Source organism: Balearica regulorum, chromosome 2, assembly GCF_011004875.1.
Source record: "Balearica regulorum gibbericeps isolate bBalReg1 chromosome 2, bBalReg1.pri, whole genome shotgun sequence".
NCBI classification, from domain to species: Eukaryota; Metazoa; Chordata; class Aves; order Gruiformes; family Gruidae; genus Balearica; species Balearica regulorum.
The window spans coordinates 52,842,758-52,861,512 of record NC_046185.1 but is presented as its reverse complement, the minus strand read 5'-3'; the positions used below and the strand labels follow the sequence as shown (position 1 = coordinate 52,861,512).

Below are 18,755 nucleotides of genomic sequence, written 5' to 3'. Positions count from 1 at the left end.
CTGCTCCCCACCGGCAGACTCTGCTGCCCACGGCCCCGCACCCCGGGAACGCCACGGTCCCGCGGGACGCGACGGGGCGGCGTGCGACACTCCCGGCCCCCGCCGCCGGCGGGGCTCCGAGCCCGCCCCCGCGGCCCGGCCCCGGCCCCGGCCGTGGCCCCTTCCCCGGGGCGGAGGGAGGGAGGCGGGGCCGGGCCGCGGCTCCGCGGGGCCGGGCCGGGCCGCACGGGGCTGGCGGCGAGAGCGCGGTGCCGGCGGCGGCCGAGGAGCGACGGCGAGCGGCAGCGGCAGGGGCAGCGGCAGCGGCCGGGGCTGCGCAGCAGGGCCCGCGGCGGGGGCGCGCCCGGCCCCCGGCATGGCCCGGCAGTAGGCAGGGAGCGCCGCCCGCCCGCCCGCCCGCCGCTCCCGGCGGCAGCCCCCGCCGCGCCCCGTCCGTCCTATGTGACCCGCCCCGGCGCCAAGATGAAAGGTAGGGACGGGAGCGGGTCCTTCGCTCCGCCGTCCGCACACGTGCGCCGCCGGCACCGGGCACCGGCAGGGCTGGGTGCGGGCAGGATGCGGGAAGAGTGTGCAGGCAGGGGGAAGGAAGGGAGCAGACGGCGGGCAGGGTGCAGGCGGGGTCTGTAGGGTGCGGGCAGGACAGGGTGCAGGTAGGGCACCATGTGGGCAGGCTGCAGCGAAGGGAGATTTCTGGCAAGGTGCAGGCAGGGCAGCATGTGGGTAGGGTGCCAGGTGGGTAAGCCGGATGCCGGCAGGGTGTTGGCAAGGCACCGTGCAGGCAGGTTGCAGGCAGGGCAAGCCGGGTGCGGGCAGAACACCGTCAGGGCACGGGCAGCCGGTGCCGGGAGAGGCAGAGCGTGGGTCTCACCGCCGCCCCGGGGCAGCCCCCGCTCCGCGCAGGGGGCTCTGCGCCCCCGCTCCCTTATGGCCTGTGTCGGTCTGTCGCCGTCCGGGGAGCGGGGTGTCCTTGGCTGTGTGTCCCCCGTCAGCTGTGCTGTCCCCAGGACGTTTTCTCTCGGCACCCAACTTTTATCTCCCCCCTCCCCTGCGTCCTGAGACGAAGGCTTTTAATTCTCCCTAATTTATTTATTTTTTGCCAGCGTTTTGCGATGTTCTTGGTGTTGCTTCTAAACATCTGGCAGTGATTAGGTGCCAGTAGAGGCTTAACTGGCTTGTGAAATGTATTTGGCATATTTTTCCTCAACATCCACTGACTGGAAAATATTTGGTCTTTGCTTTGCATCTGTTAAAGCTGAAACTTTGTTTCTTTTCCTCTTTCTCCCTTCTCCCCCCCCCCCCCCCCATTTCTGTTTTCAGTGGGTAAAACATGCCACTTCTACCAGTTGACTCTGTCCTACAAAGTTGTGACTGAGAGGTATTAGATAATACACTTTTAAAATCGAATAAAGAAGCGGATTGCCAAATTGCTACACTGTAACCTAGTAAAGATGGGGGGGGGGGGGGTTTGCAAGAAAGCCTTCTGTTTATGAAAATTGATAGCCTTACAGCAAAAGGCAGAGACTTTATGCGCTGGGGCATAGTTACAATGAAAACATCAAAGGACATTATAGAAAGTTTAGGAAGTAGTTGGGAGTTTGTGAGAGTTGAATCTAGTTCTTTTCAGAGGCAAAAATAAACTTGAAGGTTGGGAAGGAAAAAAACATACACTCCAGAAAATTGCTTTTGGGCACCAGTGTGCCTGTGCTTGGATTGCAGAGTTTGATTCCAGATGCCAGGAGGCCAGTAAACATCATGATAGTTACACTTAGTTTCCAGAGTCTGGGACACCAAATGATGTGATTATTTCTTCACTTGCCAGAGTAGCTGCCTGAAGGGAGGAGAAGCTTTTTGGGGGGTTTCAGTTTTTGCAAGCCCACACACGCTATTTAAGTTACTTCTGGCATGGTGACATGGTGTCTCTACAGGGCCGTGCAACATATTAAAAATAATGTATTTATAATGTTCTTTATTTATAGGGTACTTGTGCCAAAAGTTTTGTCATCAGCTTGTCATTACCAGCATAAGTGTAATGGCAGGAACAAACCAAAACAATGGGGATCCAGTAATATAAACCCATGCCTGTTATCACTGAAAGTCTTACGCTATATTCTTGTTGGGGCTGAGGCTGCGCCAGTTTTGGGAGGAGATGGGATGCAGAGAACTGAGGATGGCAATAACTTATAATGCGAGTTGCATCTCCTTCCGTCCTGCCTTCATTGCTCTTTGCAAAGCGGGGAAGTGGCATTTGGAGGGAAGATGTTACTCCTGCTGGGAGCACATGTTGGTGCCCCACGCTCCAGCGAGAGGGAGATCCTTCATTCTGGTTGCTAGTCCTTAGCATTCGGTTTCCCTAAGAGCGATCACAGCCATCTTATTTCTTTGCCTCGCAGAGTTACGGAAATCAGTAATAAAATATGCAAAGAAGAACCCTTAAACGACTGTGCTAATAGCAAGAGAAAAGAGAGACTTCAAACAAATCGTCATATCAAGTGCCATTGCCAGTGTTACGGAAGTCAGAGAGCCAAACCAAATTTTTACTCTGTGTTTTCCTTTTCTGGGTACAGACTTTTTTTTTCATATTTTCGCTTTAAACTTGATGGTGGTGATAATTATAGGACTGCAGAACTTGGTGTAGTTACACATTTTTCTCAATAACAACAAAATGATCTGTTGATTGCAGCTGTCTCTGTATCTACCCTCTCTGGAGAACGGAGGAATATCTAAATAATTACATCACTAAATATCTGTAAGGAATAAATTATATTTTCCATTGCTGGTATTTGTAATGTGTTATGTTTTAAATCAGTAAAACAAATTGAAGTTTATGTTTAATATGCTGGCAGTTTTATTTCCAGCAAACTACACTGAGCTCACAAACTTTGTGATACTTTTTAGTAATAATTCATGTGATTTATAAAGGGACTTGGCTGCTTTAGGGTCAGATGTATCTTTATCAAATGATACTTCTAAGTTGTAGTTATTTATTGGGGTATGAAGGAGTACTTGTTGCCTGGGAAACAAATGAAAACAACTTCCTCATAGTCAAACACCATGTTCAAGAACATTGGCCCTAATTTAAGATAGGGACAAGCTTTGTTAAAACTGAGAACTTCTTCCTATGTATCTGTCCTATATTTCATAATTATTACTTTAAACTGTACCTGTAATCACTGCCGTCATAGCAGTGCTGGTGATAAGCATTATCATCTGAAATGTGGATGGTTTTTGGGTAACGACTTCATACTAATGCTCCAAATCAGGCAATGACAAAGTCAAGGCGGTCATTTTGGAACTGTTGCTCCAGGATGACAGAGGACCTCTTCATTATGACACCCTCTTAGATAGCTCAGCTGCTTCTTTCCGCTGATCCTCCTCCTCCTTCCTTTCTGCCGTCGCAGGCACCTTGCTGTGTACTCCCTGTATAGTGATGGTGCTGGAGGACGACACGGCTGGTGTCTTGTGCTTGAGAACGGGAATGTGACCAATTACCCTGTCCTGTGCAGTTGCCCTCATTAAAAAACAAAACAAAAACAAGAGGCACGGAGTGAAACAACAGGACAGGTTCATCCTTGGTTGTGCTCCACTGAAATAGCGAAGCCGGCACTGCCTCAGGAACGGTCTAGTCTGAACGCCCAGCTTTCTTAGCATCGACCAGGTTGCCTCAAAGGCAGCTCTGTGTGCTTTGTGCACAGAGTTTTCAGTACATGGAGTACATTGAGCTTTCATGGGATATGCCAGCTCAGTTTACCTTAAGTTTCCCTTATACAGTGCCCACTTTAACAGACAATTAATGACATATCAGCCTGTATTGCTAAAATCATCCCTTCTGTGTTTTAACTTGGATCCTGGATGTAATCTCCAGGTAAAACCTCTATTTGCACAAGCTGAGTGTGCATGCAAATTCAGTGCAAATTCAGTTGCTCTTTCTTGGCCGCCTTGAAAAGTCTTGAAATAAATGATCTGTTTATACGAGGTCTACTGTCTTGACAGATTTCATCTTTCTTTCTAACTGTTTTGATGCGACCACTATATTTTTGAAGAATAAAGGAAGAAAGGTAAAGAAAAGTGTATCTCTCTGTCTCTAATCTCCTTGTGCACAACATCAAATGAACAGTCATCTGCAAATAGGTCTTTCTTGGACAGAAACTTCAAACTGCAAATTTAAAAAAAAAAAATTCCAGTCCAGAGCATTTTGCAGAAGCCAGAAAGCATCTGAAAACCAAGGATTAGAAGTGGAGTGATCCAGTAACCTTTACTTAGTCCAGTTATAGCAGAGCTTATATGAATATAGTGACATAAACATGAAACATATGCAGGGGCTCTGAGCAGTGTGTGTTGGACATGTCACAGGACCCTACCGCAGAAGTTCAAAGGCATGAGCAGTTATAATAAATGTGTGATACAACGCAGAACAAATCCCGAGCAATGCTACTATACAGTTGGTGTGTATCCTGAAATGGTTGGTAGCACACTGGATTTTAAACATATGGATGAGACAGATGATCATGCATGCATATGTCAAATGATATTCTTATTAACGATACAGAGGAGAGCAGAGGGTTAGAAGCTGTGAAAATACAAGAGAAATCTGTTATTGCACAGATAGAAATATTACTGTACAACTGTAGTGGATATTGAGCAGAATTAGCGTAAAAGCTATTTATGACAGGAGTATTTTCAGTAAGAAATTGTAATTGTTCATCTTCATTTTCAATATTCTACTTTCCCCAGCCATGTAGGACTAAGAATAGCACTGGCGAGCCTACCCCTGTGAAGAAGGGAGTTGTTTAAAATGTCTTGTGGCTCTTTCTTCTCCTACTTTGAATAACATACATTTATTCTAGACTGATTTCGCTACAGCCGAGAGCTGAACAGAGCCCTTTTTTGTCACAACTGCTAAACAGTTTGCCTAGATCCTCACTCAAAGACCATTGTGCCCAGAGGTTCAGATACCTTTGCCTGCTAGGATAAAGAGGGAAAAGTAATCTTGCAGAGACATAGAGCTGATCAGGCCTTGCAGAGTAAAATAAAGAAAGAGAGCTGGAAGAAATGTCAAGGATAAAAGCAATTCAGTGCTGTGAAGGATGCGTGCCCAGTTATCTTCAGCTTCACAAAATGTTCCTTATCCTGAGGTTCTGTGTGTCAGAACAGAGATTTCCCCCCTTCCAGCCCTCCCCCTCAGAAAGCAAAATAAAGACGCTTTTTACCAGGCACTGAAAGTGAACCTGATTCTCCTAATAATGTGAGCATGGTCTGTACGAGTGAGGGATCAACCTAAGAGGAATTGTCTTTGGAGTTTGATTGCTTCCACCTAAAACTGCAATCCCTTTTGGTGCATAAATTTGAGGTGAAGACTGGGACGTCGCTGGGGAACAAAGTGGATGAGTTAAGGGAAGTACTAGAGACGTGTGTGGTTAGGAATGTGTATGCCATTTTAATGCTGTTGTTAATTGCCTCCTCTGACATACAGACAGGGAAGCAGGATTTTTCAGTGCACTAATGAGAACAGATCTGTTTGCTCTTAAATCACTATGCTGAAATACGATATGATTTAAACTTTTAACTTCTAAGGTTGACCCTCCCTACCATGCAGCTGGTCCTGACCGCCGGTACTGTAGCAATGCTCTGCAGCACTTACGGGCTAACAAGTTTTGCTCAAGAAACACCTCTATTTACTGTCTTCGTTTTGTGCCTAAGAAGCAGAACTAGAGCCGTCACTCTTACACCTCTGAATTTCTTAATCTCCTGTCTTTTTCTGTATTCTTAATGTGAGCTCTCACATTTTTTGAGCATAGCAGTGAGGGTGTAGATCAAGACCGGAATATTAAAATAAACCCATTTGTCATGATTCTTTGTTTCGTTTTGGTTTATGCTGTGTTAGATGATGAGATACACAATCGTAGTCTTAAATTATAAGTATTAAGAGAGGATCTCTGGTCTGGGACCTTGCCTCTTGGTTTCTTGCAATATGGGAAGTGGATCAATTCCCCAATCAGCAGCCTGAAGGACAGAGGTGGGGAAAAGCCTCAGTCTCCTTGCCAGACTCCAGGCTCAAACTACATCCCAAAGGATGCTTTGGGATGCAGGGAGGTGGGCTCATTTCCAGGACTGCCTCACCTGAACCTCTCCCAGGGCTCACCAGAAGACCAGGTACTCTGCAAATGCAGAATTCCTGTAATCCCTGTCCAAAGGAGCTTACTGCGTGACAAGTCGGACAAAGGACCAGGTAGAAAAGATGGGCACAATACACACAAAGCCAACAACAGCGGCATTGTGAGCGTGACATGTCAGCTTGGGACCTCGTCAACAGGGAAGAGTGTGGAGTAGGTTTTTATGAGGGAGGGCTTACCAAAATAGAAGCAAAGAGAGCACGACTTGAAAATGAAAAGGGGCTGTGAGGAGAAACTAGTGGAGAAACACAGAAGACAACAACAAGTAACACAAAGCATCTGTGAAGAGAAGGGAGAATGAGCAACCCATTAGCACAAGCAGGAGACTGTCCGGAATAAAAGCTATGAAAACCAGTGGAAACCAATTAGACTGATGAAGTCATCAACATCTGAAGGCCACAGCTGCTTGCTGCGCTTCTGCTGGCTCAGTTTCACCTCTGGGTCAGCACTTTGGATGTAGAACCACTTAATAGTGACCAGAAATGCATATAAATCTGGTGGCTGCTCAAAAAGCTTTTGAAATGTGATATGAGAAATATATTGGTGTTCACTGTTCTCATCTGTCTGAACAGTTGTTAATATTACAGAAACCTCCCAAGTGGACAAGTTTTGCCTTTCCCTGAGAGGGCTGATACGGAGAGAATGGGCAGAAGTAGCTTTTCAACACTACAGGTGGTCCCTCCATCCAGACCCTGGATGCACTTGTTACGTGGTTCTGAGCAGAGTTCTCCATCCATGTTGGTTTATGGGTTAAAGAGGGGAATATCATCATTTTCAACTAATGGGCACAGTATCTTTCCAAATGGTATATAAAAAAATCTGTTCTTGATAATATTAAAATGAATTTTACAGAGTTGCACTGGGATGTAACTATATAGTTCCCATTAAGTCAGTGGGAAAGGCAGGGCCCTAACTATTAAAACTCTTTGAGAGAGAGATTTATTTTAAAGGAAACTCTTACACTGGTTGTGATTGTTAGTACAAATTATAGTCTTGAGTTCCCAGCGTGATACTTAGGGGTAAGTTCTAATGTACTGTAAATCCAGTTTTCAGGGGGATTATGAAGGAGCTTCTAAAATCCGAGTTGAAACTCAGCATGACAATTTTCAGCCCAGATGCCTCATTCTCTCCTGAAATAGATTTCCCCAGATTTTGAAATGCAGTGTAGAATATTGTTGTCTTTTCTTAATTCAAGACTTTAAACAAAGTCTTTGAACAAAGACTTTAAACCCGTGTTTACAGCAGACAAAAGTTCTAGAAATGATTGGATACCACATGTCTGTAGCCGCCATACGACCCAGGATCTCTGCAGTTCTAAGGTCTAGTTTGCTTCATTAGTTAATTATGTTTAAATGGCTGAGCGGGGTGTACTGTTAAGAGGTGACAGCTGGACATGTACATTAGCAGCTTTCTGTAACACCTTCCGTATGCCAACAATCACACCCACAAAAGGAAGGGGAGAAAATGGAAACAATTTCCCTAAAATCACCTTGCACCAAAGGCTCCTCAGATCTGATGCTGTTGCAGCGAAGGGACCGAGCGGTGCAGTGGTTATAGGCCCTTTATAGTCCCAGGGCAGATTTGGCATCCTTTTTGGCTCCAGGCCAGCTCTTTCTTACTTGACCTCAGAGTGACTCATAAGTGGTCCATGATTAATTTATTTAAGATTTAAGAACAAGAACTAGAAATTACACAGTTCTACTCCACAGATTTTTGCTTTGCCTCTAGCAAATTAATCAAATGAGAGTCTAATTTGTTTTAGATTAAATGAATTCCCTCTGTTCACTGTGTTAATCCCCAGCTGAACTGCCTTTTTATAATTTCCACTCCCTTGAAGCATTGTACTGTAACTTATTTAATTCTACCACTGTATTTATTAGAGGTGTTGCAGGAATAATTTATAACTGGAGGGCAAGCAGGATTTGGCATCGGTACTTGGTGGGGTGTGGAAATTGCCAAAATATCTTAAAGATTTTTTTTTTTTTGTCTAGAGCTCTTGCTTTGTACTGACTCCCTAAAATAGTTGACGTACTGCCGTTCAGCTACAGCGAGCCACTCATTTTTAGCGGTTTGCTGTAAGCTCTGTGTGACAATCTGTTGTAGCCTCCAAGGAGACTCTTGTAAACCTGATGAAACAGGAGATCTCTGGTGGTCCTTCCCCTACACGGTTAAATACAATTGGTTGCTCACATGTGTTTCTGTTCTGCCCAAAGTTCACCTTTTTTATGGACCTTCCTCCTGCCAGAGCTCAGTAGAAGTCAGTGGAATAAGAAATCACATTTTAACCAGCTTTTCATGTTTCTTCATCTTTCTTATTCTGGATTCCCTATCTTTTGGCTCACAGCTGAGAGCTCCATAGAGCAACTTATAACTAAATTGTGGCTGGTCTTTCCAGCACTAAAGAGTTAATTCTTCCAGCTGGGACATAACAGCAGATTCTGCTTTATTGTCTGCTTCAAGGAGTCGTCTGCCCTTTATATTTTTCACCCAGGAAAATAAGCCTCGCCTATATACAAATGTGTATGTATGTAACGGAAATATTACATTCATTCCAGTCCTCTTTGTAACCGAGAAGGGTTGGATTTAAACTAAAGAAAAATATTTCTAACTTACGGCTTTCACGGTGTCAAACAAAACCCTCTTACACCAGTTGCAGCCCCACTCAGTGTATGGGCACCACCGATGTAAAAATGCAACATTTCCTTTTGTAATACCAGCCACCAGTGCTCAAAACTCATGAATTTCTTCCACTCCAATTTCTGATACTGCCTTTAAAAGCATAAGGCATAAAAACATGCTGGAGGTTTTCTTACTATTTGCTTTCCTGCTTGGTGTGTATTTTCTTAACCTCTGTAATTCATCACAGATCACATTTTCATAGTTTTCTCTAGAAAAGCTGTTCCCTTTTCAATGAGAACTTAGGTTCTCTTGTATTTTCCTGATTCAAAGATACCACAAAGCTTTGAGATTTTTGTAAAACTTGGGACAAAACTTTAATATTTTCAGCCCTGGAACAGGGAGCTTGAGGGCCAAGTTTCTGCCGCCCCCAGTGAGCACAATACTGCCCAAAAGGCATGGGAGGAGCAGGCTGGGGCACATGGCTTTGCCTTGGGACTTAAATTTATAGGCTTCTCAACTTCATTTTTAATATTTCAAACACAGATTTCTTTTGAAGTAGGATTTTTGAGCCATCCTAGTCTCTTTTTCCAAAGGACACAGTGCTGTTTGTTTCTAACATTTAGTCTAATCTTGTTTTATTAATTTTTTCCCTCCCATCTTTATTTTCCTTAAACTTGTTATCTTACAGTTAATATTGTAAAATATTATGTTTGCATATGATTTCAGCAAAGTGCCTAGTGGCAGTTGTGACTGAAAGACCACTGAGTTTAGTCTGTTAAGTAATTGTAATAGCCTTCCCCTAAAATACATTGCTGCCTGTTGCTAGATAACTCATAGGGATTAAAAAAGGTTTTATCTGATGTTTTAGATTTTAGTGAGCAGGGAGCCAGGTCACCTGTTGACAAAACTGTCCTTGCCCGTCTCCACTTCTTTGCTTCAAATGCCACAAATGCTCTTCAAAATTAGGAGATTAATGAATAATTATAAAGTATTCAAAGCTTAAAATAAAAATCATCACTAGCAAGCATAGCATGCAATGTTGCAAATATTAAAAAGTGTATATATATTAAAAAGTATATATATATAAAAGTATATAAGTGGGTATATAAATATGTATATGTATACAAAACATACACATATATATATATATGTTGCAAATATTAAAAAAAAAAAACACAAAGAAACCAAAATATGAATATAAATGCATGGCCAGAGGGCAATGCCATTGGGCTAAGCATGAAAAACCAAACTACTAGGGCAGAGGCTGGCAGCCCGGGAGGAAGGTCTTGGAGAAGTGGCGTAGGATGAAACCGCAGGCCATGCTGCATACATCAGATACGGATCGGATAAGCCAGGTTACACTCCTGAGAGACAAAGGAGGCGATTGTGTTACGGCCCCGATAGCAGGAGAGGGCAGGAAGCTAAGGGCTCTGGAGCTGATATCTCTTTTTGTGCAGCGTTTTATCTTTTGTGCAAGAAGGGAAGAGTTTTCCTGAGTAGTTCGTTGCTGGGACGAGAAGCTTGGTTGTTGACTGTTTATGGTTTATTCGTATTTGTCATGTTTTGTTGGGTGACCTTGTCTTCAGATAACATTTGGTACAGTTGTGAGGGTTTGTTGGGTTTGGTTTTTTAAAGGTTTCTTTCTGCCTTCAAAACCAAGATGTATTTGTTTGTGTTTGAATTGGGAGTCTAGCTCAAGATATGGACAGAAGCACCTCTGGCAGTGAGCAAAATGTGTTACCTGGTGAAAATATGAATTTTGAGCTGTTTTATCAAAAGTACTGTCTGAGTAAAGCGTGACATTCTGCAAAATGATGCATTTCATGGACTCCTTTGCTGCTTCAGGCAATGGCTCCCTCAGACTTCTGTGCATGGCACCTTGCAGGTCAGAAGGAGGCACGGGTCAGATTTCTTGCTGGACATTCACTCAAATAATTTAGGCTTTGTTGAGCCTGGATGAGGACTGTATCTTTACTTCACCTTTGAATTCATCCCCTCAAGGCCCTCTGTTGTGGCCCAAGCTAGCTGCAGCAGCAGGTAGCCCAGTCTTATGATGCAGAGCAGCCTGTTCACGTGCAGTAAGTCTGTGGACAGCAAAGGTCTAACCGAGCACAGACCTCTCACTCCATCACATCTGTTTATCTGCTTTGAGCTTGCTTTTCCACCGCTGCTCATTAAATGTTCCCTTCCAGTGAATCCCTTGACCGGCCTTTGAGATTCTCTTTCCTTCTCCCCTCGGGTTTGGGAAAGGTCTGGATGGAGATGTTGCGAGTGAGCTTCCTCAGCATCCCGTGCTGGAAGGGTGGCACAAGGTGGCGAGCAGCCACTGAAGCTCCCGTGGGTGCTGAGCCTGCCTCCCTGCTGCTGCCCAAAAGCCCAGGAGCACCCAGGTTTCAGAGAGCGGGGATTGCCATCAGCCCCCAGTAGAGTTTTTTGCAGCATGGAGGTAGGCTTCTGCTCGGGAACGCAGCAAAGGCGATATGGTTCCCCAGCACAGCAGTGGGCTGCGAACCACCGACCACTGTTTGGGAAGCTGTGTCCTAGGTCCTGTTTAAAGAGACCCCCGTGGAGGCTTCCCCCCCATGTGAAATGGCGCTTGTGGGAGGGGGAATGGGTCTACTCTGCTCCTCTGGAGAAAGAGGGAAATAGGAGATGAGCAGCCTGGGCTGTGCTGCCCTCCCTGGCAGTCGGTGGCTTGGTGCAAAGGCTGATGCTGGTGATAAGGCAGGGCTCTCGCCTTCCTGACTCAGCAGAAAGAGGGGTTGTGTTGGTAGAAGGAGGCTGAACACACGAACACAAACATATCCTTTTTTTTTTAAAGAAGTCGTGGGTGTATTTCTTCTGCTGATGCCAGCCTTTTCCTTTGCTGCTGGAAGGAAGTGGAGAGAAATTAAGCTTCTGACAAAATAAAATTGTGATTATTAGCATTTTACTGCTTGCTAGCTGGAGAAGATGAGAACAAAAGGGCTTAAATGTTTTTTATTTTTCTCATCTGTTTGAGTTCTGTTTCCCATTTTTTATCAGATCTTGCCTCTTCAGGCCAAGCTAGCACCCATGGGAAGTGGTGGATGGACAGACAGCCATCCCTTCTGACTCCTCTCTTGTTAGTTGGCATAGCTACATGAGGCACTTTGAGCAAATGGCCCAGCTGGTGCATGTATAACCTGAGCCCGACTGCCTGGACGGTGCAGGCAGCGGGCTGGAACGAGTGCCGTGGTCCAGGCGAGCCTGCCCACACGGCATGCTCGTGGCAATTGTGGCCGTCGTTGTGATGAGGGGCATGTCTGCTCTGGTCTGTACGTAGGTGGCCAAGGATAGCTGCCAGGTGATAAACCATTTGTAGTCTGGGCTTCTGCTGAGGATGCTGGTTGGGGGAAGCGCTCTGAACTGCCTTTTCTACTCGGGGACAGAGGTGGGACATGAGCAATGGAGGGGAAGATCAGTAACATGCCTTACAAATTCATTAAACTTTCGAGTACATTAATTTATGAACATGCACCTGTAGCAACTTCTTCCCATCTTTTTCCATTGGTGGTAGAAATAATCTGTTGCTATGTCTTTCTCTCTCCAGACGATTTTGCAGAGGAGGAGGAGGTGCAGTCCTTCGGCTACAAGAGGTTTGGTAAGTGGCAGCAGGTCTTTCAGCTCATTATTGAGTAGTGCTTAGCGTAAGTCAAACACTTGCTATGAAAACCTCCCTGGCTGGTAGCATCAAAACATACAGGTACAGTCCTGTTATCCACTTCAGTCTAATACCTGCCCAGAGGAAGGTGTGATTTTTACACTTGGTTTATTTTCTTGGTAAACATAATGCTTCATAAATAGCCCTGATTTTTGTGATTTGTTTCATTATTTGATCATTAGCATTATGAAAATGAAGCCCATACCTGAACAGAAATGAATGTGCTGGCTGTAGAAAAGGATCCACACTTTTTACATGTCCTCTGCCCAGCTGGGCTTTCCGTCGGCCCACAGGCCGCTGTGCAGAGGGGTTTGTTGGTGTTCCCGAGAGCGGTGGCATGGGACCACCTGTAGACTCTCAGATGTTGTACTGCCAGCTGAGCCAGGACATATGCTGTGCAATCCTCTCAAAAAAGAAGTAAAAGTATACGGTATGAACACATTCTGATGTCAAAAATCATTAAAATTAGGTCGGTCGCTTTCTTTCCTTTTTCTGCTTTCCTTCCTCTTTTTTGGATGTTTGTTCACTGAAAATGGCCTTCTCGTGTGAAGAAGGCAGTGCCACGCATTTCTGTGTAGGGGTCACCAGCGCTCGAGGCTCCTCTTTTCGAGGCTCATGTCCTCTCTTTCCCTCGGGGAAACGTTTCAGTCTCCACAGCCAACAGCTTTGCCCGGGGCAGGCTGACTCCTGGCCCTGTGGCCCTGGGGAGGGGACGTGGTGGCCTCTGAGCTCCCACAGCACCAACTCTGTCTTGGAGCAGCCAAAGGGGCCCATTGTCCAAGCTGCTAGTTGCCTTTTCAACTGTGAGCCACTAGGATAAAAGTTCACCTTACTTTTTCTCTCCTGGGAAAGTGGCTGCAGCAAGAATCACTTTCAACAACCCCACTTGGCAAATGGATAGGAAAGGCAGGCTGAAAATAAAAAATAAAAAATAAGTCAACAATTCCCTCCATCCCAAAAGGAGCAGGGGGAGGCAGCGTAAGGAGATTTGGCGTTTGGGAGGTGGGGATCACATTCGCATGACCTCTTCTACCCCCTGAACTACTCCACCGCTCCCTGCTGTTGAGCTTTATTTTGGATAGGTCAGCCAACCACAGAGACAGCATCTGTGGCTTGGAAAGTCCTGCCATCAGGCTGCACACAGAGTTTTTTCCTACTCTTTTTTTTTTTCTGGATTAGGCCCTACAATAGCAAAAAAGAAAAAAAAATCTTTAGAAATGGGACAAAATGTTAACTGTTCATTTCTGTCACTTCCAGCTGAGTAAAAAATATTAGGATTCATTAACACCTATAAAAATAGCTTCCCTCTCTGTTGCCCAGTACCTAGCTAGCTCTGGTCAGCATGCTCTTGCAGTGAACTGTGAAAGGTTTTAGCAAGGAGCAGGTACCCCACTATCCTTACTATCCCAATACTAAGTGCACTGTTGTGACATGACAGGCTTGCTTTCTCCTGGGTAATGTTGTACTACCAATGATGTGAGTTATTTCTCCCCTTAGAAATGTAAGGTTTATCTGAGCATTTCCAGAAATGCTTGTGCTGTTGCGCTTGGTCAGCCGGTGGGGAGGGAGGAGAAGGCCAGCAGTCTGGCAGTGGCGGGAGGAGATTTCACACAAAAGGATGAGACAGGGTAGTTCCACCCTTAGGAAACAGCCATAACCCCCTTCTCCTTCATGAAAACAACATCACTGTGGTCAGGGAGGTGTCCCAGGTGTCTGCAGTACAGAAGAGTCTCGACTAAAGGGGGGTGGGGGGGTGGGATCATGAAGCCATAGCATTGACACTGGTGAGAGTTGTGTAATTTAGTAGTGTCCTGATCCAAGAAGCCTTCTTTGTCCATATTATTTTTGAGCTCAAACTTCTTCCCATACCCCCTTCCTCATCTTTCCCAGCATCATGGGGCAGCACAGGGAGGAGCTAGGCTGACCTGGTTTCCATACGTCCCTGCACCAGCATGCATGCTGTTTGCCCGTAAGTGCTCGTGCTTTTGCGGCCCCTGAAGGGGTTATTTCCCCTCCCTGAGAAAACCCGACTCGGTGCGTTCCCATTTCTACAGCCCCTGCTGTGTTTCCAGGCAGCCTCCGAGCAACCTCTGGAGGGAGGGGGAGCCACGTGCCTTCAGCAGCACTGGCTGCTTCACCTGGCACCAGGCTCCTCCATTCAGGAAAGTGACATGCACATCTTTTAAAAACTCCAAATTCCCTGGCCAGCTGGGTCAGTGCTTCCAGTGAAGCACCAGAGATTGTCCTTGGGGCCAAAATGCATCCGAGTAGTTCCAGCTCCTGCTTAACCAGTAGGAAATGTTATGCCTGCTGTCCTCACTGGTAAGAAGAGGCAATATAGGGGGGAAGCCCAAGGCAAGAACCAAGTTTTGTTACACAAACCCTTGATAAAAGGTCATTTTGAAAGGAGTCCTGTCCTGGCTGCTGGCTGGAGCTGTGGAAATCCCAGCGCTGGTCGTGTACAGCCTGCTGGAGTGGGCAGCAATAAAAGCAGCGGTGGGTTTTTTGTTTCAGGACCTGTGGTGTAAGAGCAGCTGTGTTAATATATGGTGATCTGAGTAGTCCCTGTATGCCCCATTGACGTGAGACATGGTAGGAGAACCATGACTCAAGTGCCTTTGACTCCATTGTTTGGAAGAGCAAGGCCTTGTTTGGAGCAAAATGTGCTCCGAGGAGAAGATGGCTAAAGCACAACTGGTTTGTAAAAAACATGGCTTGCGGTGAGTCACTGCTGGCAGCTGGGAACATGTGTTGGTCAGCACTTGGCAGGCAAAGCCTTGACCAAACTGCTTTCCTAGAGTTCAGCTGAAGAGTTTATTATTAGCTGCCTTGTTGCTGGAGCCTGTAGTTTGGTGCAAGGAAGGAAGAGATCTGCGGAGGGAGGGAGGGAGGAATTCTCCAACAATTCTCGTTTTGGGGAAGAAGCTTTTGAAAAGAGGACTGAATACACGCTGTCCTGCACCGCTTCCCCTTTTTCTCAATCTTTCTATCCCTCCTCCTCAGATAAGCTAATTTCAGAGAATTTATCATCCTACTTTATTTTTTAGTCAGCAGAACATTAACTGGTCATATGAAGCCGAATATACCAAGCGCAACACACTAACATACTAAATCGCAATGAATACAGATGCAGATGACTCCAAGATGCTAGGAAAATACACACCAGCATTTTTGCTCTTTTGAGCTTGGGACAAATTTGCTGCAGGGGGTCAGAGAGGCTGAATTTCCAGCTGACTGATGCTGTTTATTTCTTCTCAATGGATGCTACAGATGTGCAGGGACACTGCCAGAAGTGTGATGCTCAGCTGCAATGCCTCCAGATTGCTGCAGTGAGAAAGCATGTGAGGAAGCATGTTTCTTATCATCGTTACTTCATCATCAGTCACTGCTCAGGCTGCTTTGAAGTTATCTGTTCCAGATAACAAGCTACGCCTCTCCACTGGTTCTCCTCTGCCAGATTGCCATTGATGTTAACTCTTCTGTCAATCAGTGTCATTGCTTTGCACCACTCCACGCACACCCCACTTTGGGAAAGAATGAATGAGGACAGGGCAAAACTTCCTTTTCAATATTACACACTTTCGGGATACTAAATCTCAGGCCTGAGAGTTCAGACTAGTTTCTAGATGGTAGATAGCAGGATGAGCTTTCTTTATGGCAGGGTTTTGACTCTTTCCTTGGAGATTCAGGCTCTGGGCATAGCCACAGGCAAGGGAATTAAAGGGAACTAATGGACTCCAAGGTGGCAGTTCTGATCTTCCTAACTTGCGGCATTCCTAGGTAATAGATAAAGAGATCATTGTGAATTTTGTTTCTTTATGTTAATGTTTTAGAACTTAAAACCTGCACTTTATTGACTAGAGTATTCAATGCGAAGTTATTCATTGCATAGTTTGAAGCTACAGTACAATATGGAACAGCTGAAAGCAAAGGGTATGGTCTTTGAACTGCCAAAGGGGTTGGTCTTTGAACTGTTGCAAAGCACATTTGTAATGTTTTAGAAAACAGGCTTCGAAGAAATGAGCTCAAAGCCCTGCTGGTGAAGAGAAACCTCCCAAGGAATCAAAGATAGGGTCAGTACACTCTAGATAAGAAGACGACTAAACAGCTTGTGTAAGATAATTACCCTTTGCCCTTGGCAAACGCAGCCAGAATTGGAGGCTGTAAGCCTGTCCTCTGTTGTAGGACCCATCTCAGCCACCCCCATGCTCTAGATCGTGAGTCAGGATCCTCCTCGCCTTCACCTTCCTGCTCCCCTGCCATGGGGCTGAGCCATCGGTAGGGGATAGTCCCTCATGTCCCTGGGTATCTCCAGTGCGCACCAAGGCACTGGTCCTCTGGTCTTCCCCACACCCTGCAGGTCAGCAGCTGACAGAAAAGGAGGCATAAAAATTACTTGGGGGCCCCCTCAAGCCAGGTAGGTACTTTTTAAAGTACCTTCCATAGGGTATGCAAGAGATGACTGAGTCAGGATGTCCCTTCTGTGTAGTTATGACAATCTAGCTCCCGAGCATCATTCCAGGTGTAAGAATTAAATCTAGGAATTTCTGGACCAGAAATGGATGAATCATCCTGCCACATGGTAATGACATCTGCTATACTAAAAAGAGGTGAGGAAAAAAAAAAAACTGGTTAAAAAACATATTTGGAAAATATGATTTTTTTTTTTCCCTGATGAGTGGCTTGGGAGCAGCTGAACTAGATCCATTTAATAACTGTTTTCTCACTATAAATTGTTTCTAATATTTTATACAGTGAGAAGCTATATATTATTTGTCCACCTTTGATAGGATACAACTGGGGAGTTTTAGGAGGGTGACAATTGATAAAACCCTTATGAATAGTTTACAATGAAAAATGAAAACTTTGAGATAGAAAACTTTTTCAGAAAAGAGTTTAAAATAATACAGGTTTTTTTCTGCCTATAAATAACAGTTCAAACATGATCGTGGTAAGCAGCACTCATGGCCTGGAATTTTGCAATAGTTCAGGAATAGCATTTATTCATTAACACTGCATAGACAGAATAATTTTAGTCCTTATCTCTTGATAAATCCAGGCCATTGTTCACATCTATAATAACATGCACAAAAAATATGTTTGGCATCAGTCTGGTGGTGTGCTACGTCCACACAAACCTTAAGCCCCTAACAAAAAACCCATAAATTCTAAGCTTTAGGAATTCATCAGCTTTTCTTTATGGTTTGTAAATGACCAGTGAGGGATTTCAGGTGCCACAAGCTGCATCCCTTCCTGGGCATTCTTTCACATGTATGCCTGCAGCGTGTAATCGTATGGCTTAATAAAAAGTCACGAGGTCACCGATACTCACAAAGCCAGAGGAAGGTCGGGCATGTTGCTTCCAGTTCACTGATCTGGCCATATTTATCAGATGAGGATTTTGTCTGCCTGCTTCCTGGGGTAATTAAATCCACCCTGAATGGCGGTGCCGGTGTGGCTGTTCATTTTACACTGAGAAATGTCATTTGGAGCGACCCTTTTAATTGCAATGGCCAGTAAGGTGGAAGGGTGCTGAGCCTGCCCTCTCCTGGGGTGAGCCCGAGGTGGTGGAGAGGGCTCAGCACCCTCAGGGGTCCTGGGGTTGCATCAGGGCTTCGGTCCCATGCATCAGAGGCTGCATGCAGAGGGGCCGTCTGTGTAAGGGTTTCTTTGTCTTTCTTTTCTTGTCCAGTACATATTCAGAGTACTGGGGCAGCTGGCAGGGAATCGAAGTCTTGCTAAATAAATAAACAAATGCTGACGTGTGTGCAGTACTCCCATTGCGTGGGAACGTCAAGGTGCCTGCGTGCCACCGGCTGTGTCCCTCCTCTGTCAGTAACTTCTGCCTCTTGCAAAGTAAAAGGCGTGGGTGATAAATAAGATTATCACTGATATATCCAAACCATGAATTTAAAACTGCCAGTCTTCCTGAAAATGGAAAGCAGTTGGCGCACCCCAACAAATCTGTCAATGTCAGGCAGTAATAGCGAGATCCAAAAAGTTAACGGATCTGTGTGTCCTGTGCTAACTTACTCAGGAGCTGTAGGAGCCGCTCAGGTCTATGGGTTGGAGCTGCCCCTCTCCAACCTGTCCTGCTGTGCCTGGCTAAAGGCACTTCTCCTTCTAATCCAAACCCATAAAGAGGCCTCTTAGCCGAGCCGTGGGGACTAAAGTCATTCCAGCTGTGTGCTCTTCTGTAGGCAATCTATTTTCTCTTAGTTACGGGTTTTTCCTATCTAGTACAATTAAAATTCTTGACGTGTTTCTTCATATATTACATTTGC

The 18,755-nt window shown here is 45.5% G+C and overlaps 1 protein-coding gene across 1 annotated transcript in view; it reads left to right on the top strand.

Annotated features, from left to right (window-relative positions):
• Nucleotides 1-205: 205 nt before the first annotated feature.
• COLEC12 (collectin subfamily member 12) overlaps nt 206-18,755 on the top strand; it is a 104,580-nt gene continuing 86,030 nt past the window's right edge. The window contains exons 1-2 of the mRNA XM_075744263.1: nt 206-469; nt 12,361-12,411. Coding sequence (XP_075600378.1) covers nt 463-469; nt 12,361-12,411 — 58 coding nt within the window. The 5' untranslated portion in view covers nt 206-462. The remainder of the gene's footprint in view (nt 470-12,360; nt 12,412-18,755) is intronic.